The sequence below is a fragment of the Salvelinus alpinus genome, chromosome 16 (genome assembly GCF_045679555.1).
Source record: "Salvelinus alpinus chromosome 16, SLU_Salpinus.1, whole genome shotgun sequence".
NCBI classification, from domain to species: Eukaryota; Metazoa; Chordata; class Actinopteri; order Salmoniformes; family Salmonidae; genus Salvelinus; species Salvelinus alpinus.
This window is the reverse complement of record NC_092101.1, coordinates 32,620,699-32,641,652: the sequence shown is the minus strand read 5'-3', so window position 1 is coordinate 32,641,652 and position 20,954 is coordinate 32,620,699. Positions and strand designations below refer to the sequence as shown.

The following is a 20,954-nucleotide window of genomic DNA, read 5'->3' as shown; positions in this document are numbered from 1 at the left end:
ACTATCACCAAACCCCCCAAAATATTAAACCATTGTATTTAGAACCAAACATTTTAATTTTCATATACACAATGAATATAAAGCCAACATACCAACATGTTCTCTAGTTTCTGTGAAACTCCACTGTTTAACCATCATCATGAGTAGAGAGCCATGAGAAAGACATTTTATTTTTATTTTCTTCTTTCTAAAAGGTTGCAAACACCAAGTAAACAGTTAAACATACACAAATGTCCGCATGCACAACAGCTTATTTGTGTTTAAACTCTCAGTCCATTAAGTATTAAGGATATAACTGAAGATGATGAAGTGGCAGTGCTTGACTGGGCAGGAGCTCACTGGAGCTGAGTTCCGGCACCTAAAATGTTCTACGGCTTGAGCTCCTGTTCCTCTTATCGAAAGGTATTGTGGAGCTCCTTTACCTAAAAATAAACAGTACCGGCACCCAAAATTAGTACTGGAACCTATTTCAGTCCAAGTCAAACACTGTGAAGGGGACTGAATGCAAACAAACAAGCTCAGTTTGAGAGCCCGAAAAAACTCATAAAAAGCAGCATAAAAAGCATGAGACAGTCAACCAATAAATAGAGGATGACTCAAACATCAAGACAGAATAATTGATAAAATAAATAAAACAATTTTTTTTTTTAAAGACAGAATAATTGTGGTACTGTAGATGTCAGTAAACTGAAGACATGTTGCAGAAGTCCAGAGAGAAAGTGTAACAGGTCCTGCTGATAGATAGTACTGTTGTAGTGTCTGTGTCAGAAGAAGTGTTGTTTAGTTAATGAATCCAGATAGAAGGTTGATTAATCCAGAAAGAAGTTAACATAGGTTTAAGGACTAACGAGACACTGTCAATCAAGTGATGTGTTTCTAACTCCAAGATGATTCATTAGTCCTTAATTCTGTATAGGCTTTGTCAGTGATACGTTTCTAGCTCCACGATGGTCCACTACCCCTGCGGAGAGGCAGCATCCTCGGGCGAGAAGCTGGTCACAGTGATGCTGGTTGTGGAGTCCTCCAGGGGTGATATGAGCTCTGCCCAGCGTTTAAATGTCTCCTTTTGGTGGAGCAGGAAGGTTTGCTGGGTGTCCAGGCAGTCCCGGGAGACGGACAGGGTCTACTTGATGAGATACTGGGCTAGGTTTAGGTCCTCAGGGACTGGGTTTATGACGCCAAGACTGGACTCCTGGTCTGAGAGGAGTTGCTTCAGCATGCTCCGCAAACTTACCACTCTCTTCATTGTAATCTTCCTCTTTGTCGTTCTCCTCCTCCTACCCCACTGTGCTCCTCCTGCTCCTGTTGTCAGAGGAGCTGAGGTGCTCAAAAGCTTGTCTCACGTTCAGTTCGTAGTTGGTAGAGAGGGCTTTTGAAGGGCGTCTAGTCATGTGTACAGGTTGGGGTTGTTGTTTGATCCAGTCTGTCTCATTGTCCTTCAATGTCCCCTAAAAACAGTTGACAATGACATAACGATTCATCTTTCCATAAGTCCATAGTCATTACAAAGGTATCCTGCAGGTCACTTCTTTCCGTTATCCCAACATTTAGATTACTACATTTTCACCCTTAATGCAACTGTGTCCTCTTATCCTGTCATTTGATTATTAATGGATGTTGAGTCAATAACCTGTCCTCTATTCCACTAGGAGAGAGGCGGGAGGCCCTCATTTCACCATTGTTGGTACCTAGTTACAGACCAATGGATTATATTATGAAATTGTTGATATAATGTAGAATTCTATCATATGCATAAGTCATGAGTAGTCACTGACCTGGACTGTGGGTGACAGATAGGATGGACAGCTGCCTTAAAGGTCAAGCACAGAGGGATGTAGTTGTCTGGATGTGTCTCATTTATCCAGCAGTAAAAAACACAGGAAGCCATTCATTCCATTGCATTGCCAGCGCTGGTTAGTTAACTCTGCATAACTCAGTTTGCTCAGGCACCAGTGATATGTTTGAGGAAATAAAACCGTGCAGGTATCTTTAACTAATGAATATAACTATTGTATTGTACAGATATGATTATAATACTGTCACAAAAACCTAAATTCAGGCAGAAATTATTTACTTTGCAGCACAAAGGGAAGTACATAGGTTAATCTAACATTTCCCATCTGGTTTTATGTACAGTTTCTTTCTGTTATTAACACTGCTTCCATATCACTGTAAATAACAGATCCATGCTGGCAATGGATAATACAATTGACCACTTATTGCTGTTGACAGCAAAAACAAGATTGATATGTTTTGCACTGGGATAGACCCTAACTAGGATGCATCCCAAATGACACCATATCCCCTGTATAGTGCACTATATGAGGAATAGGGTGCCATTTCAGACGTGACCCCTAACTAAGTAATAGCTTTGCTGTATCACATGAGAGTGAAAAAAGAGAGACATGGAATATAAAGATTGTTCTAGACACACCACATACAGAAAACTACCAGGCGTCTATTGAACCAAACCAAAACAAGGTAAAAAAATAATGAAGTAAAAACAAACATATTGGGTGGAATAAATAAAAATACACAACAAATGGCATGTACTACTATCATGCAGTCTTTATAGATAAGCAGACTGATGAGAAGATACAGGTTAGAAGGGTCTGACAATAAATAACAAAAACAAGCCGATCCTGGGTAGGCAAGAGTCCCTGTAGGTAAGTAAAACAAAGATTGACATCTTTCTCAAAAGCAATCTGGTCGTAATGACAGCTTAGTATTTGTGGATTTACCCTCCAAATCAACTGGCCACTTTGCATATTATTGTGTAATTTGATTTAAAAAAATCATATCTTGGTTGCATGTCTTCTGCATGAAATACAAATGATGGAAACATCAATCTAATAAATAATATCATCAGCTGTGGCTTAAAAATGGCCAGGAGCTGTTGGATTTCGTGTTGGATTTCGTTGCATTCACTAAAAGAAACAATGAAAAATCATTGAATATTTGCATTTTTATGTACATCAAAGTGCATTCATACAACTAGGCCTACATCAGTCCGCCACACCTTGTCAGAAGGCAGGGGGTTTCTAACCAACACATGACACACTACTTTACACTAAGTTTGCATTCCAAATGGAACCCTATTCCTTACAGTGCACTACTTTTGACCCTATTGGCCGTGGTCAAAAGTAGTGCCTTATAAAAGGGAATAGGGTGCCATTTAGGACTCAAACTTAATATTTTAGAATCAGTTCTCATTGAAATCAACATTGCTTTTTTTTTCTCCATAAGTAATCTAAGTAGTCAAGGTCAGAATGCCTCTGAAAAAAGGTAGTTAAGTTGTTATAAGAGGATTATAGCTAAGCTATTTCTGCACGTTTCTTGATTGACCAATCTCCGTTTTTTAAACTGATATTGGTGTTACCAATTAAAATCAAGGGACTGGTACACAGATGTTTTGTGTATTTATAACAAGCTTTCGGCTACAGTATATGGGCATATCAAAAAACGACCCCCTTATCCAATTTGAATTTGAACTAGTTAAGTAATCTGTATTATATTCATTTTGAGAGGAAGGGGATAAGTGTACGTGTCATAATGCAAATGAATAGTCTGAGCATCATGTTATATCAGACAGAGGAGATTGCAAGATACAAAGGGAGAACTAATTAACTAACTATGCCTTGACTAATGGAGTTTGGCTGGGTGGGGAGGGAGAATTGGTGAAGGGTTTGCCTACAGGGTTTAAATTAGGTGGGTTCCTAGATGTAGATCATTATACATTACCTGCTGGGGATTGTGGGATAGCTGCATGTACAGGAGAGCCCCCTTTCTGCTGAGGGTCATTTAAGTATGTATGTAAGTCTGATCTCTTGTTGTCTACATGCACAGGTACAGATGCTTGGCTAGGCTTGGTTGAGGGGTTCTTGCGTGGTGATCCTCCATTGCTGTACTGTTCAGCAGGCCGAAGGTCTAGGTGGCAGGGTCTCTCTCGCTCCTGGGGAGGCAGGACAGTGGGGTCATGGTCCAGAGAAGGGCAACCAGGGCTGGGCTCTACTTCCTCCACTTTGGTGGGGTTATGGTCATCTACCAGAGGATCCTGGATCTCAGTGAGGAAAACAATGGGTTTGTTGGGTTTGTTGTTGTTGGACTCGTGCTCTTTGCCTTGTTCCTGCTGCTGCTGAGGTGTGCTTTTGGGAAAGTCCGATGCCAGGTGCCCCCCAGAGTGAGAGACAAAGTTGGGGACTGACTGAGGGGCCGGAGAAGGGTCGCTCCCGAAGACGTCGCAGGGCATGAGGGGGTCATCAGGCTGTTGCTGGGGCGGAGTCTGCACCCCGCACTCCTCTGATCCCAGCTCCTCACACTCGTCAACAGAGATCAGAACAGAGCGGCGGAAGTTAGATGCTGATTGGTAGTCCAGTTGCTGCTGCTGTTTGTTGTCTTGACCAGGGTCACCTCCATCCTCGAAGGCCATGTTCACAATGCCCTGGAACTGAGAAGAGGGGTCGGCAGGAGGCAGAGGGGCCTGGTGAACAGGAAGAACCTCCACCTCTGACCTCTCATCCTCTTCCTCAGACTCCTCGGACTCCTCAGAGGAGAAGAGCTGGCTGTCGGGGACCTGCTTCACCGTAATATTGGCCTGCACCTCCTCCTCAACAGGGACCTCGTCTCTGTCCCTACTCAGCCAGGAGCGCGGCCGTTGCTTCACCCCTTCCTCCTCGCTGGTGGTCTCTACCTCGCACCCCTTCAGCCTCACCTCGACCCGCAGCCCACCATCCAGCATCTTCAGCTCCTCAGGCGTACTCGTGTCACTACTACTGCGACCCAGGAAGTCATGGCAACGCATGGTGCCGCCCCCCTTGGATTCGCCGCGGTCGTTGGAACAGCAGTCATCCACATCGTCCTGGGAGCCCCCGGCGTCGTAGTCCTCAGAGCGAGGCTTGATGTCGTCTGATGAGGTGGTGGCACTGCCGGATTCTGACTCGGGGCTGACCTGGTGGTGCAGGCTGCTCCACGAGTCCTCCAGAGGGCTGCCTGGGGTTGGGGTGTCCAGCGGAAGGTCTGTGGCTGAGCCAGGAGTGTGTTTACATGTGTGTGTCCCCTCTGTGTGCTTAGCAGGCTCTCCATTTACGAGGTCATTCCCATTAAATATGTGGTTGATTGCTGGTGGCTGACTGGACAGAGCCCTGACTCCTCTTGTGCAGTTAGGTTTACCTGGTTGTTTGGCAGACTTCTGAGGACTTAGCGTAGGGCTGGCGTTCAGGGGTAAGGAGAGGGAGTCCCCTCCTCCACTGTGGCCCTGGGGGCCTGGTGGTAGTGGGATGTTATGAGCTGGACTCTGCTCTGTGGATGTTGCTACTGGCTCTGAGGCCTCTCTGGGATCTGAATGTGAGGAGACCCTCTCTGCTCCAGAACCAGTGTCATTAGCCTGCTGGGTCTCTGCAGAGGTTTTACCATTAGATCCCTCTTTCTCTTTAGCTGCAGGCTTTTTGGATGAAACGACAGAGGATACGTTTTTAACTGGCCCCGCTGACTTGGGTGAGTCTTTCTCTGTAGGAGATTCAGAGGTAGCATTCTGCTTTGGTCCAGGTTTGGCCGTTGCTAGTGGAGGCTGTTTGGAAGGAGAGGAGCTGGAGATGGCTTTGACTGGTTTAGAAGTAGATTTGGCCGTGGCTGCGGTAGCTGGGGTGGTTTTTGTGGTCTTCCTGGCTGCTTTGTCTGCTGAGACTTTGGAGCCATCCTTATCCTCCTCTTTCCTGGGAGACGCAGGCTTTCTGGCACTCAGGGATGACCCAGATCTAGAGACTGCATGAGAGGAGAAACATATTTCAATACTTTGGCCCACAGTGAGATGTTAGGATTTGTATTGGAAGAAACACACATGTCCACACACACGCACCTGCACACACACGGTTCTGCCTCTCACCATGGTTCTCAGCTGAGCCTGTTGGTGTGCTCATCCCCTTTGTGTCTGCTCTGGCTCCTGTTCCTACAGTTGTTGTTCTTCCTGTAGTGGGGAGCTTGGCTTTATTGGCCTCTCTGGTGCTGGGCTTATTGGTAGGGCTGATCAGGGAGATGAAAAAAACATAAAATCAAAAGAACAGCACCGGAGAACAGAAAATGAATCCTGACACTCACAAAATGAAAGCCATTTTAATTGCTTAAAAATATGTTTAATTTAGGACAATAACAACAATCATTCAATAATGGATACAAAATCACAGGGTCTGATAACACTAAGGGATGAAAGCGCATAAACCTCAAAAGACCATGGCATTAACAAGTACTGCAATGTATCGTTTCACCCATCTCTGTATGGACTAGCAATTACCACTATATAACAGTGGGGGGAAGCAGAGTTATTTCTCCCATTTCTCAGGGATGGTCTACCTAAATTGGATGTTCTGATTTCGGGTGCAGTGCTGCTTACCTGTTGGTCTTTGTGGTGTCTGTTTCCTGGGGGGGTTTGGTCAGTGGAGATTTGGTCAGAACTTTAGCCTGGGTTTTTGTCTTAAGATCTAAAACACAGAGGATCGTTATAGTGTGTTTAACCAAACACTGATATTTATTGTTGGAAACTGCTCACTTAGAATGAGGGATTAAGGGGCAGAATTAATTTATACAGCTTACTGGGGACAAATAGAGCAACAATAAACAGACAGTTTTGAGGGGAGAAATACTAATTGAATTCATGAAATCCTCAAACAAAGTACAGAGATGATTCCATTATAAGGAGAGCTAACAAGGATGTGAGAGCTAGAGGCTAGGAACTGATAATAGTACTGCACATCAAAGCCAAAATATTGCACAATCAGAGCCAATAACATAGAGCTGGAGTAGATAGATGGGATGACTGGGCTGGTTAGAGAGAGGGAGAGAGGGAGAGAATATGGCACTCTGAGTCTCTCCCTTTCTCTGTTGCATGAAAAGGAGGGACAGACCGGCTGAGGCCCTATACTCTGATCTGCACCTTGAGTCCTTTTCGCATACATACAGTGCATTCGGAAAGTTTTTATACATTTTGTTACGTTACAGCCTTATTCTAAAATGGGTTAAATAGTTTTCTTCCCTCATCAATCTACACACAATAAATACCCCATAATGACAAAGCAAAAACATGTTTTTAGAAATGTTTGCAAATGTATTAAAAATAAAAATTCTGACCCTTTACTCAGTACTTTGTTGAAGCACCTTTGGAAGTGATTGCAGCCTCAAGTCTTCTTGGGTATAACACTACAAGCTTGGCACACCTGTATTTGGGGAGTTTCTCCTATTTTACTCTGCAGATTCTGTCAAGCTCTGTCAGGTCTCTCCCGAACTGTTAGAACGGGTTCAAGTCCGGTGATGCTGCCACCACCATGTTTCATCGTAGGGATGGTGCCAGGTTTCCTCCAGTTGTGACACTTGCCATTCAGGCCAAAGAGATCAATTTTGGTTTCATCAGACCAGAGAATCTGGTTTCTCATGGTGTGAGAGTCTTCAGGTGCCTTTTGGCAAACTCCAAGCGGGCTGTCATGTGCCTTTTACTGAGGAGTGGCTCCCGTCTGGCCACTCTACCATAAAGGCCTGATTGGTGGAGTGCTGCAGAGATGGTTGTCCTTCTGGAAAGTTGTCCCATCTCCATAGAGGAACTCTGGAGGTATTTCAGAGTGACCATCGGGTTCTTGGTCACCTCCCTGACCAAGGCCCTTCTCCCCCGATTGCTCAGTTTGGCCGGGTGGTCAGCTCTAGGAAGAGTCTTGGGGGTTCCAAACTTCTTCCAATTAAGAATGATGGAGGACTCTGTGTACCTGGGGAGCTTCAATGCTGCAGAAATGTTTTGGTACCCTTCCCCAGATCTGTTCCTTGACACAATCCTGTCTCGGAGCTCTACGGACAATTCCTTCGACCTCATGGCTTGGTTTTTGCTCTGACATGCACTGTCAACTGTGGGACCTTATATAGACAGGTGTGTGCCTTTCCAAATCATGTCCAATCAATTGAATTTACCACAGGTGGACTCCAATCAAGTTGTAGAACCATCTAAAGGATGGTACATTTAAACAGGATGTACCTGAGCTCAATTTTGATGCTAATAGCAAAGGGTCTGAATATTCATGTAAATAAGGTATTTCTGTTTTTTATTTTTAATACGTTACAAAAAAATCTAAAAAAATCTGTTTTCGCTTTGTAATTGACGGGTAATTGTGTATAGATTGAGGGAAAGTTTTATTTAATACATATTAAAATAAGCCTGTAACGTAACAGAATATGGAAAAAGTCAAGTTGTCTGATTACTTTCCCAAGGCACTGTACACCCACACACACACACACACTACGCTGCTGTCCCATGCATGTACACATTGAACAATCAATGCTTCCCATTTCTCTACTGTTTAGACCCACTGTGTATGTATATATTGTATACTTGACATAGCGCACTAATATATATATTGTTGTACATATCATTCATAGTATATCTTTGTGTACATTAATCCCATGCACATACGCACAGATAGTTTTTGGGATTATTGTTATAGTGTTATTTGGATTGTAATTTGGATTTGTTTCTGATTTTTCTAGATAAAAAAAAATATTTTGACTTTCGCTGCACCTGATATAACATCTGTGTAACTGTGTATGCAACCAATAAACTTAGATTTTCATCTACAAACTAGCATACACCGTCACTACAGGAGCTAGGACCAGACTTGCGGTGGAGAAACAATTGGTCACAACCCTGTGTGTGAGGCTTTTTTGGGTGTCTGTTGCCACACAGGCTGTGCTACCTATATGGATGTTCATTTCCGTGGTGCTACCATTGAACTGATTAATACGTATGAAAGAAAGGAGTGCTTTCTGATTCATCTTTATACACACCACTACTGCAATGCGTTTCTACTTCAATGTATTCCCTCCCGTCTCCCTATTTTATTTATTTTACCTTTATTTAACTAGGCAGGTCAGTTAAGAACAAATTCTTATTTTCAATGACGGCCTAGGAACAGTGGGTTGACTGCCTTGTTCAGGGGCAGAACAACAGATTTTTACCTTGTCAGCTCAGGGATTTGATCTTGCAACCTTTCGGTTACTAGTCCAATGCTCTAACCACTAGGCTACCTGCCGCCCCTCTGGGATAAAGCATAACTCATGTAAATCACTCTGCTACTTATTCTTCATAAAACCTGCTACCATTCATTTCTGAATCAAGCAAATTTTTCAGACACTAACTTTCTGCCATAAAATCAAATTAATGTCATCATAACAATGAGTGAATTAACCCAGCGTCAAAACTGTTTAGAATGACGTCATTACAGCGTCATTATCACAACGTCATTACAATGTAATTACAACATCATTATGTCTTTTCAACAGTTTTTTCCCTACTGGGAGGCAACTTAATAACATTGGATGTTAGACAAGGGAAATACAGTTTCCCAGCTGGCAAAATGAGTTGAAAATCATTACAAAGTCATTATAATGTATTTTCAACCAGTTTTGCCCACTGGGGAGCAAGTTAATTATGTTGGATGTTAGACCAGACCTGGCATGGTGGGGCAGTTGCGTGGGCTTCCGGAACGGTTGTCAGGAGAGGCACTGCCTGATGTGGAGGGGGTGGTAGTGGCTGGGTGGGCCGTGCTGCTGTCTGCCCCCTGAAGAGAGTCACCCTTCCCTGCTGTATTCTTCTGCAGTTTCCCTGGCCTGGCCTGAGCTGTGGAGGTGGTGCCTGGGGGAGAGGTCTTGGGCCTGGCTCCAGGGTTTGGGTTAGGCCTCCTGTCCTGGTCCTTAGTCCCCTTCCCCCCTGTTGGGGACCCCCTGGGTCCGTTAGGGGTGGCTACCTCCTTCCTAGCCCCCCCTGGGCCAGCCGTACCGTTGAGCACTGGTTTGGCTGATGCGGAGGTTGTAGTCTTGGCTTTAGCCGTGGTGCTCTGGTGGTCGCCTGGCTGCTTGGTCTTGACGTTCTTTGCCCTGAATGGGCCAGTGTCTCCAGGCTTGGTAGCACCAGTCCCTCTCCCTGCGGTGGATGGGAGGCCTGGCGTCCCCAGACCGTCTGACTTCATAGTGGCTGATGATGTAACTGCAGTGCAACTTCCTTTCCCTGTGTTCCTGATGACCCAAATGGTCCTGTGGACAAGAGGTCTCTCACAAGGAGCTGCAGGAACTCAAGGGCATCTTACACCCCTTGGCTGCTAGAGAGAGAGAGAGGGGAGAGGTTTGAATGGAAAGATCAGATCACACAACATCATTTAGTAGTAGCCTACATACTTGATTCAACAACTAAAGACTGGGATGAAGCAAGTTCGATCTAACCTGTAATTACCTATAATTAACCTGTGAGAGAAAGTGATGCACTGATTTTGCAGATAGCGGCTAAAAAGGTTTTTCATGATGTTGGTTTACATACATTAGTTGAATCAATGCACTAATTGTAAGTTAATTGCAATAAGAGCATCTTCTAAATTCCCAAAAGCAAATGTTAATTCAATAGGATTGAATAATACTGGTGAGGATGCCTGCATGTGACTGAGCTGTACTGTACACCCAGGCTTGCAAAACAAAAGCAACCCTCATCACATCTTTCTAGGTTCTGTCTGCCTTGTGTTACTGTTCATAAGTCTGATACAGCACAAGGTCTGTGTGTTTATCACTCTGAGGGGCTGAAAGGTAATTGCTTTCTGTGTCAAGGATGAAACTACAGTCATCAGCAGCAGAATCAGTGTGTGTGTGTGTGTGCGTGTGCATGTGCGTGTGCGTGAGGCCCACTCCAGTGTTTCGACCATTCACATTTCTGTGTCAGTGTGCAGTAATTACAGGCTTTTAAAAGTCACCATCCTAGATCATAATCACACCGTTACATTTACATTTGAGTCATTGAGCACTTAGATGCTCTCATCCAGAGTAAAGTATAATCAGTGCATGCAACTAAATAGGCATCATAACCACATATCATAATCATTACATAGGTGTATCTGTTATAGATGGGAACATGTCACACAAGTTTTAACAATACAAGAGAGTAATAAAACAATAGCTAGTAAATTAAATAATAAATAAGCTTTTATCATGCATTACCTGTGAGCTGGTGAATACAGGCTTTTCCCCCAAGTCTTCTACGGTCTCTTTTATCAAGAGCAGCTATGGGAGAGGCATAATTAAATTAACACAATTTGGTTAAATTATAATCACATTCAAAAACCTTCAAAGCACAGTACTCATCCAAAAAACAGGTCTCCACAAACATCTTTCAAGACACATTGACCTGGTTTTGTCTTGCATTCTCAACACAAGGAGCATTCAATTTGATGGGTATTTTCCATGTGAATTATACCAACATGTCCCTGAGATATCAAATCCATGACATGTCCATTGAAGAGACGATACTGCAACGAGGCTATTCCACCTAAGGCTTCCTGATTTTGATTTAAATGAGATACAGAAGGTGAAACAACGTGGAGAGGCTTTCATTTAAATCAATGAAACATCAGTCAACTGACTTCTGACCAAGAAAAGACTTCACAGCACATCCTTCCATTTCCCCAGAGATACTCCAAATAAAGACCAAACCGATGCACCGGAATGTACTTGAGTGTGTGTGTGACTGTGTGACTGTGTTGGATGTGTATGTGTGACTACATTACCTTATGCAACTATGCATATTCATTCTATGTGCCTTGTCGTGAGTATGTGCATGCGTACGTGTGAGCTATGTTAGTGACAGAGAGAGATTTCAGTTTGGAATGTCAGTGGAATTTTAAAACCAAGTTCAATAAATAATTCATGCTATGCATTTCAATGGATCAAAGCTATACAGTCAAAACAAAGCAGTGCATTATTTGTTTCTCAGCAAATGTATCTAATTATGTGTAAAATCCACAAATTCAACTCTCCACCCCAGCCCTTTATTACAATACAGAAGAGAACATGGTGCAGTTTTAGCCTAGTTGCTAGCTACAAATTGGCTGAAAATGGGGTGAGTGACTGACTGACCCTCTTCCTCGCCCAAACAGATGGACCTCAGGTCGTGTCTGTTTGTGCTCTGTTTTGTTCTGCAGCTGTGCTGAAAGCAGCCATTTAATGTCTGATGTTACCCAGAGGCAGCAGCAGTAACATATGCTTCATGGGCTTTGGTTCCTTCCTCTCGAATCATGCAGAGACAGAGCCTGTGCTTCATCACTGTAGCCCGGTCCCAGATCTGTTTGTGCTGTCTCTTGCCATTTCCTATGGTCATTGTCATGCCAAGCAAGATCAAACACATTGAACATATCTGTAATATCCCATCTGAGCTTAGAGAAACAGAGCTCTGGCTGTCTTCTGCAGTGAGAGACAGATCAGATCACCTCCCAACTACAGCTAAAGCCCCGTAGAATAAAGATGTCCTCCCTTCTCTTACCTGCCAGTATCCTCTCTCTGTGCTTGGAGAGCAGGGTCTCCCATCCCCGCATGTGGCAGACAGAGTAGAATGACTGGAGCAGGAAGGTCCACAGCCTAGCGCGCAGAGTACCAATCTCTCGCCTAAATGGCTGGTTGAGAGAGGAGAGGAGAGAGAGGAGGAGGAGAGGGAGGGAGGGAGGGGGAAGAGAGGGAGAGAGCTCGAGCAAATCAGCAGCTGCTTAAAAGGACCCATCACCATGGTAACCACCCCTCCTTCCCCTCTCACTCTCCCTCTCTCTTGCAGAATCCACTTGAGCTCCCTTGAGCTAAATGGATGATGTCATCAGCTGAGGCTACTCCTACCTCCACATCGCCTCAATGTTTATAAAAAAACAGAGCTGGAGGGTAGGGAGAAGCTCTTTTTCATACACAAATCCTCCCTCCCGTCCTCACTCAATTCAATTCAAGGCGCTTTATTGGCATGGGAAACATATGTTAACATTGCCAACGCAAGTGAAGTAGATAATATACAAAAGTGAAATAAACAAAATGAACAGTAAACATTACGCTCACTCACTCTCTCCCTTCCTCTCCCACTCTCTGGCTCTCATCCCCTCTGACTACTGGCCACAAGTAACACAGAGACAGATTAGAGAAGGCCACTCCCATGCCTCATCATGCTTTCTCTCTCTGTCTGTCTCTCTCTCTCTCTCTAATCCATCCTGCCATATTCCCTGTAGGGATGTATGATTTAACCCAGACTGCCTAACCCTGCCTGCAGCCTATACAGCTCTAACCAAGCCATGCTGTCTACAGTCTGCAGCCTTTAGCGGTGTCACACTCCCCTGGGAGTAATTACATAGGCATAACGGGGCTCTGGAACTACACTACATGACCAAAAGTATTTGGTCACCTGCTCGCCGAACATCTCATTCCAAAATCATGGCCATTAATATGGAGTTGGTCCCCCCTTTGCTGCTATAACAGCCTCCACTCTTCTGGGAAGGCTTTCCACTAGATGTAGGAACATTGCTGCGGGGACTTGTTTCCATTTAGCCACAAGAGCATTAGTGAGGTCGGGCCCCGATGTTGGGCGATTAGACCTGGCTCGCAGTTGGCGTTCTAATTCATTCCAAAGGTGTTCGATGGGGTTGAGGTCAGGGCTCTGTGAAGGCCAGTCAAGTTCTTCCACACCAATCTCAACAAACCATTTTTGTATGGCCCTCTCTTTGTGCACAGGGGCATTGTCATGCTGAAACAGGAAAGGGCCTTCCCCAAACTGTTGCCACAAAGTTGGAAGCACAGAATCATCTAGAATGTTATTGTATGCTGTACCGTTATGATTTCCCTTCACTGGAAGGGGCCTAGCCCGAACCATGAAAAACAGCCCCAGACTGTTATTCCTCCTCCACCAAACTTTACAGTTGGCACAATGCATTCGGGCAGGAAGCGTTCTCCTGGCATCCGCCAAACCCAGATTTGTCCGTCAAACTGCCAGACAGTGAAGCATGAGTCATCACTCCAGAGAACGAGTTTCCACTGCTCCAGAATTCAATGGCGGCAAGCTTTACACCACTCCAGCCGACGCTTGGCATTGCGCATGGGGATCTTAGGCATGTGTGCAGCTGCTCGGCCATCGAAACCCATTTCATGAAGCTCCCGACGAACAGTTCTTGTGCTGACGTTGCTTCCAGATGCAGTTTGGAACTCGGTAGTGAGGGTTGCAACTGAGGACAGACGATTTTTTACATGCTACCAGCTTCAGCACTCGGGGGTCTCGTTCTGTGAGCTTGTGTGGCCTACCGCTTAACAGCTGAGCCGTTGTTGCTCCTAGATGTTTCCACTTCACAATAACAGCACTTACTGACTGGGGGCAGCTCTGGCAGGGCAGAAATTTTACAAACTGACTTGTTGGAAAGGTGGCATCCTATGACGGTGCCACGTTGAAAATCACTGAGCTCTTCAGTAAGGTCATTCTACTGCCAATGTTTGTCTATGGAGATTGCATGGCTTTGTGCTCGATTTTATACACCTGTCAGTAACGGGTGGCTGAAATAGCCGAATCCACTAATTTGAAGGGGTGTTCACATACGTTTGTATATATAGCGTAAGAATCACCTCCCTTTTACCCAATGTATGTGTGAGATTTGGAAGAGAGCATAGCAGGCAATGGGGGTCGGTGCCGTTTAAGATGAAAGAGGACAATGTTTTTTTTAATGATCATGGCCTTACACCTGTATTCAAAAGATAACTGATCTAGGATAAGGTTCCCTTTCCATATATAATTTTTCATTATGATCTCTAGAAGGCAAAACTTATCCTATATCAGTATTCATACTCCGAGACTCTTTGTGAATACTGGCCAGAGGCAGAGAAACCCCCAGCTACAAACAACAATTATTACACATTATAAACTGTCACATTCGTCGTATGAATCGGACCAAGGCACAGCGTGGTATGCGTACATTCTTTATTATAATAAGAATGAACACTGAACAAACTAACCAAAATAACAAAACGACACGTGAAGCTATACAAATAAATGCTGACAGGCAACTACACATAGACAAGAACCCACAAACACCAAAGGGAAATGGCTACCTAAATATGATCCCCAATCAGAGACTACGATAAACAGCTGCCTCTGATTGGGAACCATATCAGGCCACCATAAACATACAAAACCCTAGACATACAAAACCACAAGACAATACAAAACTCCTAGACAATACAAAACCCCTAGACAATACAAAAACTAGCGTATCCACCCTAGTCACACCCTGACCTAACCAAAATATAAAGAAAACAGAGATATCTCAGGTCAGGGCGTGACAAACTGGGTGGTTCGAGCCCTGAATGCTGATTGGCTGACAGCCGTGGTATATCAGAGCGTATACCACGGGTATGACAAAACATGTATTATTACTGCTCTAATTACGTTGGTAGCCAGTTTATAATTAAGCAATAAGGCCCGAGGAGGTGTGGTATATGGCCAATATACCACTGCTAAGGACTGTACATAGGCACAGCCCTTAGCCGTGGTATATAGGCGATATACCACAAACCCCTGAGGTGCCTTATTTCTATTAAATTGATTAAGTAGAACACTTTTTACACCATGCAGATCATAACAAATCTTGAAAAACAACTATAACCAACAATTATTATCAATCAGTCACCCACTGAATTAAATAGAACACTTAAATCATATATGCAGATACCAATGATACAAATATCTGTGACTGGGACTGCACCTAGAACATCTAGTGCTGTCTCAGCATGCAGCAGGATGTTTACTGGGAAGTTTTCATGCATAGCATTAGCCTCAATGGACCGTCTACAACTGATAGAACGAGAGTCATTTCTCTCTTTCTGTCTCTGTGTGTGTTTGCGTATATGTCTGTCGTATGTTGTGTGTGCGCCTGTTGTATGTTGTGTGTGTGCGCCTGTCGTATGTTGTGTGTGCGCCTGTTGTATGTTGTGTGTGTGCGCCTGTCGTATGATGTGTGTGCGCCTGTCGTATGCTGTGTGTGCGCCTGTCGTATGCTGTGTGTGCGCCTGTCGTATGCTGTGTGTGCGCCTGTCGTATGCTGTGTGTGCGCCTGTCGTATGCTGTGTGTGCGCCTGTCGTATGCTGTGTGTGCGTCTGTCGTATGTTGTGTGTGCGTCTGTCGTATGTTGTGTGTGCGTCTGTCGTATGTTGTGTGTGCGTCTGTCGCATGTTGTGTGTGCGTCTGTCGTATGTTGTGTGTGCGTCTGTCGCATGTTGTGTGTGCGTCTGTCGCATGTTGTGTGTGTGTCTGTCGTATGGTGTGTGTGTGTCTGTCGTATGGTGTGTGTGTGTGTGTGTGTGTCTGTCGCATGTTGTGTCTGTCGCATGCTGTGTCTGTCGCATGCTGTGTTGGTCGCATGCTGTGTCTGTCGCATGCTGTGTCTGTCGCATGCTGTGTCTGTCGCATGCTGTGTCTGTCGTATGTTGTGTCTGTCGTATGTTGTTTCTGTCGTATGTTGTGTGTGTGTCTGTCATAGGATGTGTGTGTCGGTCGTATGTTGTGTGTGTCTGTTGTATGCTGTCTGTGTGCGTGTCGTATGTTGTGTGTGTCTGTCATATGTTGTGTGTGTATGTATCGTATGTTGTGTGTGTCATATGTTGTGTGTGTTGTATATTGTGTGTGTGTGTCTGCCTTATGGTGTGTGTGTCGGTCATATGTTGTGTGTGTCTGTTGCATGTTGTCTGTGTGCGTGTCGTATGTTGTGTGTGTATGTATCGTATGTTGTGTGTGTATGTGTCGTATGTTGTGTGTGTATGTATCGTATGTTGTGTGTGTCTGTCATATGGTGTGTGTGTGTGTCATATGGTGTGTGTGTGTGTCGTATGTTGTGTGTGTGTCTGTCGGATGCTGTGTGTTTGTCTGTCGGATGCTGTGTGTGTCTGTCGTACGTTGTGTGTGTCTGTCGTACGTTGTGTGTGCCGGTCATATTTTGTGTGTGTCTGTCATATGTTGTGTGTGTATGTATCGTATGTTGTGTGTGTCTGTCATGTGTGTGTGTGTCGTATGTTGTGTGTGTCCTCTTCTCTTACCCATTTAAGGCTGTGGGTGTGACAGACAGACACTGGTCTTGCAGCTCTGTAGCCAGCACCACCGTCTGGTTAGCCCACTTGACCTCCGGGAGACTGCCCTGCAACTGTTCACTGCCACACAGCAGAGTCACAGCATTCTGTACAGTCTGGATAGAACAAGATTATTAACTGTTATCTCTTCTTTTAGAGACTTTTCTCTTTCCTCTCCCTCACATCACACACACAGACAGACACACTATTGGTGCGCAGGTCAGCTGTGTCACCCGCACGCAATTGCTAATAACACATCTGCAACCGCCTGACTGCTACCGTCCAGAAGGCGAGGTCAGTAAAGGTGCATCTAAGCTGCAACCGCCTGACTGCTACCGTCCAGAAGGCGAGATCAGTAAAGGTGCATCTAAGCTGCAACCGCCTGACTGCTACCGTCCAGAAGGCGAGGTCAGTAAAGGTGCATCTAAGCTGCAACCGAGAGACTGAAAATCATCTTCTATCTCAAGACCATCAGACTGTTATATAGCCATCACTAGGCGGCTACTCAACCCTTCACCTTAGAGGCTGCTGCCCTATATACATATGCATGGAATCACTAGTCACTTCTATAATAGAACACTAGTCACTTTAATAATGTTTATACTGCTTTACTCATCTCATCTGTATATACTGTATTCTATTTTACTGTATTTTTTTGTCAATGCCACTCCGACATTGCTCGTCCTAATATTTATATATTCTTTTACTTTAGATTTGTGTGTATTGTTGTGAATGTGATATTACTGCACTGTTGGAGCTAGGAACACAAGCATTTCGCTACACCCGCAATAACATCTGCTAAACATGTGTATGTGACCAATAAAATTGGATTTGACTTGATATGGGATAAAGTTTCAATCTGAGGCCCGCACCCATAAACCGAAAATATAGAAAATGCACCACAGGCTACAGTCAAAGACTACAGAGGGTTTTTTTCACAGGGGGTGCAGGATTTCTTTGGTTCCCTGATTTAGATATGTTTCTGCTTATAATTTCTGACATTTTGGTTGGCTATTTATTAGTCAACTTGCCTATAATTAGATACATGCTGCTTCTCTTTTGTCATTATTGTCACGATCGTCGTTACGTGAAAGAGTGGACCAAGGCGCAGCGTGATATAAATACATCTTCTTTAATAAAATGAAGACGAAACAAATACTTATACAAACTAACAAAACAACAAACCGACGAACGTGAAGCTATACAAACTAAGTGCTAACATGCAACATAGACATAGACAATTTCCCACGAAATACCCAATGAATATGGCTGCCTAAATATGGCTCTCAATCAGAGACAATGAACAACAGCTGCCTCTAATTGAGAACCAATCTAGGCAGCCATAGACATACAAACACCTATACTAGACACTGCCCCCATAAACATACAAAAACCCCTAGACAATACAAAAACACATACATCCCCCATGTCACACCCTGACCTAACTAAAATAATAAAGAAAACAAAGATAACTAAGGCCAGGGCGTGACAATTATATTACAAAATAATGTAATAGATCAATAGAATGAATGCTTCAATCTAGTTGACATCTGTAAAGTTCTCTCTCATCTTCTTTCGAGGAGCAAAGACGTTTAGGGACTGTGGAGAAAATGCAATAACGGCAACAAAAAAAACGGGAAAGATTCTTTGAAAATTGTCCAAATGAAATCAGCTTGACTAGTTGTAAGGAAATAGAAACCTGTGAAAATGACCCAAAATGTTTCTGATTCCAGTTCAGCTTCGATGCATATTTTATGTAGTTAAAATACTATTTGCTTTTATGATGCTGACAGCATCTCAAGATGCAGAAATAAATAAATCATATTTCTCCGCTCCTGTTCCGAAGTGCAAATTTGGTGTATCATTTGTACTATCATTTTACTGCAAGAAATGCTTTATTCTGCAGGAGTTAATTAATATTAAGTCTATGTGAGAGGTTATAGACCTACAGTCAGTGTCCAGATTTCAGTTTCTATTTAACCCATCTAAACAGTAGGCTACAGTTCCCTTGACGTGCCATAGGCCTATTTGAAGTCCGTCTTGTGACTGTGGAATTTGTATAGCGCCTCACAATCATCCCACACAACATTGCCAGCACTGCTATCATCCTCTTTTACCACTTCAGCAAATTTTTCCCAAACATGACTTTTCTGTCCCTCCCTTCTCTTTTTCAACTCTCCTTTTGCAGCTTTTGTCTTATTGAATTAAACTTTGACAATATCCTTTTTGCCTACGCGGATTGACATTAACTATTTCTGCCTGTTCCCAAAAGCATTATTTGTCAATTGGCCTGTAGGCTATTTGGCACAAGTACAGTGAAGTTTAGGCTTATGCACTAATACCAGATAGCCTAAAATAATGAAAGCAAAACCTCAATGCAGCCTATAACTATAAATTGCACAAAAATGATAGGCTACATTTATGGATTTTCTAAAGGTTTTGTTTTCTCTTTATTCAAACCACCTGCCCTTCATCCACACAATATTTAATGACCCTAAACCTGCCCTTCATCCACACAATATTTAATGACCCTAAACCTGCCCTTCATCCACACAATATTTAATGACCCTAAACCTGCCCTTCATCCACACAATATTTAATGACCCTAAACCTGCCCTTCATCCACACAATATTTAATGACCCTAAACCTGCCCTTCATCCACACAATATTTAATGACCATAAACCCATCCATCCCACGGTATCTGCGGGGACTGCGGGCTATTAATCAATCTGCGCATCAACACACACACACACACTTAGGAACAATATTTATTATAGATCTTATGATCTCTTATTTTAGTCCTTTCTCTTTCTGTCTACTTCTCTTTCTCAACACATACAGTGTTTCACCAACTATCTCATCATTCAAAATCACAGTCTGTGGAACAACAGTTATTGCAGCTCTTATGAGACCTGTTATTTGTGAGCCATTCCTCTTTCTCTCACAACGCATACAGCCACATAGTTCCTAAAACACTGTACATCTTGTCATTCATAATTTACGATTCAGTTTCATAATGACATTATGGACAATGGAACACTGTTTATTATCTTCAAAATGTGTTAAGACATTTACACCTTTGATCAAATCTAGTGTGTGTAGACTACTACTGTTCCTTACACCACTACTTGGCTATCGATGGAGGGGGAACCCCAAATTATGCAACAGATTTTGGCAGCAGCCAGGTGCTCCAGAACAGCAGCACCAACAGTAATGTTAGTAGGCTGCGCTCCAGAGTGGTGTACTCAGGGGAGGCAACTCGAGAGCAGCCCTGGAGTCACACATAGCCCAGCCCAGGAGAACCAGCTTCAGCTAGCTGTCCCCTCCTTGAGTGGGGCAGGAGGGAAAGACACTGGCTTTGTCCCACTTTTGACCCTATTCTCGAAGTGTGCCCTTGCACACTCCCTGTCATGGATTTACAATGGTGGAAACTCCTTCCAGCCAACACTATACTAATCCAATGCTTTTAAATCCATGATGTGGACTGCAAGTACACACGTCAGGAGAAGGGTAGAGAATAGGGATGCAGCCACTCACTCAATTACCAGACCTGATTACACTGCTACATCTGTCTGTATCCACACTGTCCTCCTGAACACGCCTTCCATAAAGGACTGTTATTCAATAAAGATGACCCGCTCATTTGATCATGTTTGGATTGACTTCCTGTTGGGACTTCCTGTCAGGCACTGAAATAGAAAATGAGTTGAGGATGTTGGTGTGTGTGTGTGTCTGTGTGTAACCCACCATGGCTCCAGTCACAGCAGTTAGACAAGCTCTCTGAACATCACAAGGCAACATGGCAAAGTTTCTCTCTGACCAGCTCTTCACATAGTGCTGAACCCACCAGGAACATACAGTACAAACGAGTGTTAGAGATAGAGAGCCTGTCACTACACATTCCACTGCTGCCCACTTATTGCTTGTTAAACACCTTTTTATCTTGTTTTTATGGAGACAGGTATGAACGAAGGAGATATTTGACGCCAGCTGGGGATTGTACATGTTCTGTAGATAGCAGCCTTAATCACAAG

At 43.8% G+C, this 20,954-nt stretch overlaps 1 protein-coding gene and 1 pseudogene across 3 annotated transcripts; both read right to left on the bottom strand.

Moving 5' to 3' along the window:
• Nucleotides 1-154: 154 nt before the first annotated feature.
• On the bottom strand, nucleotides 155-3,551 carry LOC139540612 (BTB/POZ domain-containing protein 8-like; annotated as a pseudogene).
• LOC139541365 (BTB/POZ domain-containing protein 8-like) lies at nucleotides 155-12,452 on the bottom strand. 3 transcript variants are annotated; one of them, XM_071345949.1, is made up of 6 exons: nucleotides 12,326-12,452; nucleotides 11,008-11,070; nucleotides 9,479-10,124; nucleotides 6,386-6,473; nucleotides 5,855-6,018; nucleotides 155-5,760 (listed from the first exon to the last, which is right to left on the bottom strand). In XM_071345949.1, exons 3-6 carry the CDS (start codon nucleotides 9,993-9,995, stop codon nucleotides 3,731-3,733), a joined length of 2,799 nt encoding a protein of 932 aa, XP_071202050.1. In that variant the 5' UTR covers nucleotides 9,996-10,124; nucleotides 11,008-11,070; nucleotides 12,326-12,452; the 3' UTR covers nucleotides 155-3,730. The 3 variants fall into 3 exon arrangements, with proteins under 3 accessions (XP_071202050.1, XP_071202052.1, XP_071202051.1); XM_071345951.1 differs by having other exon boundaries at nucleotides 5,882-6,018; XM_071345950.1 differs by having other exon boundaries at nucleotides 9,479-10,121.
• Between the last annotated feature and the right edge of the window lie 8,502 nt (nucleotides 12,453-20,954).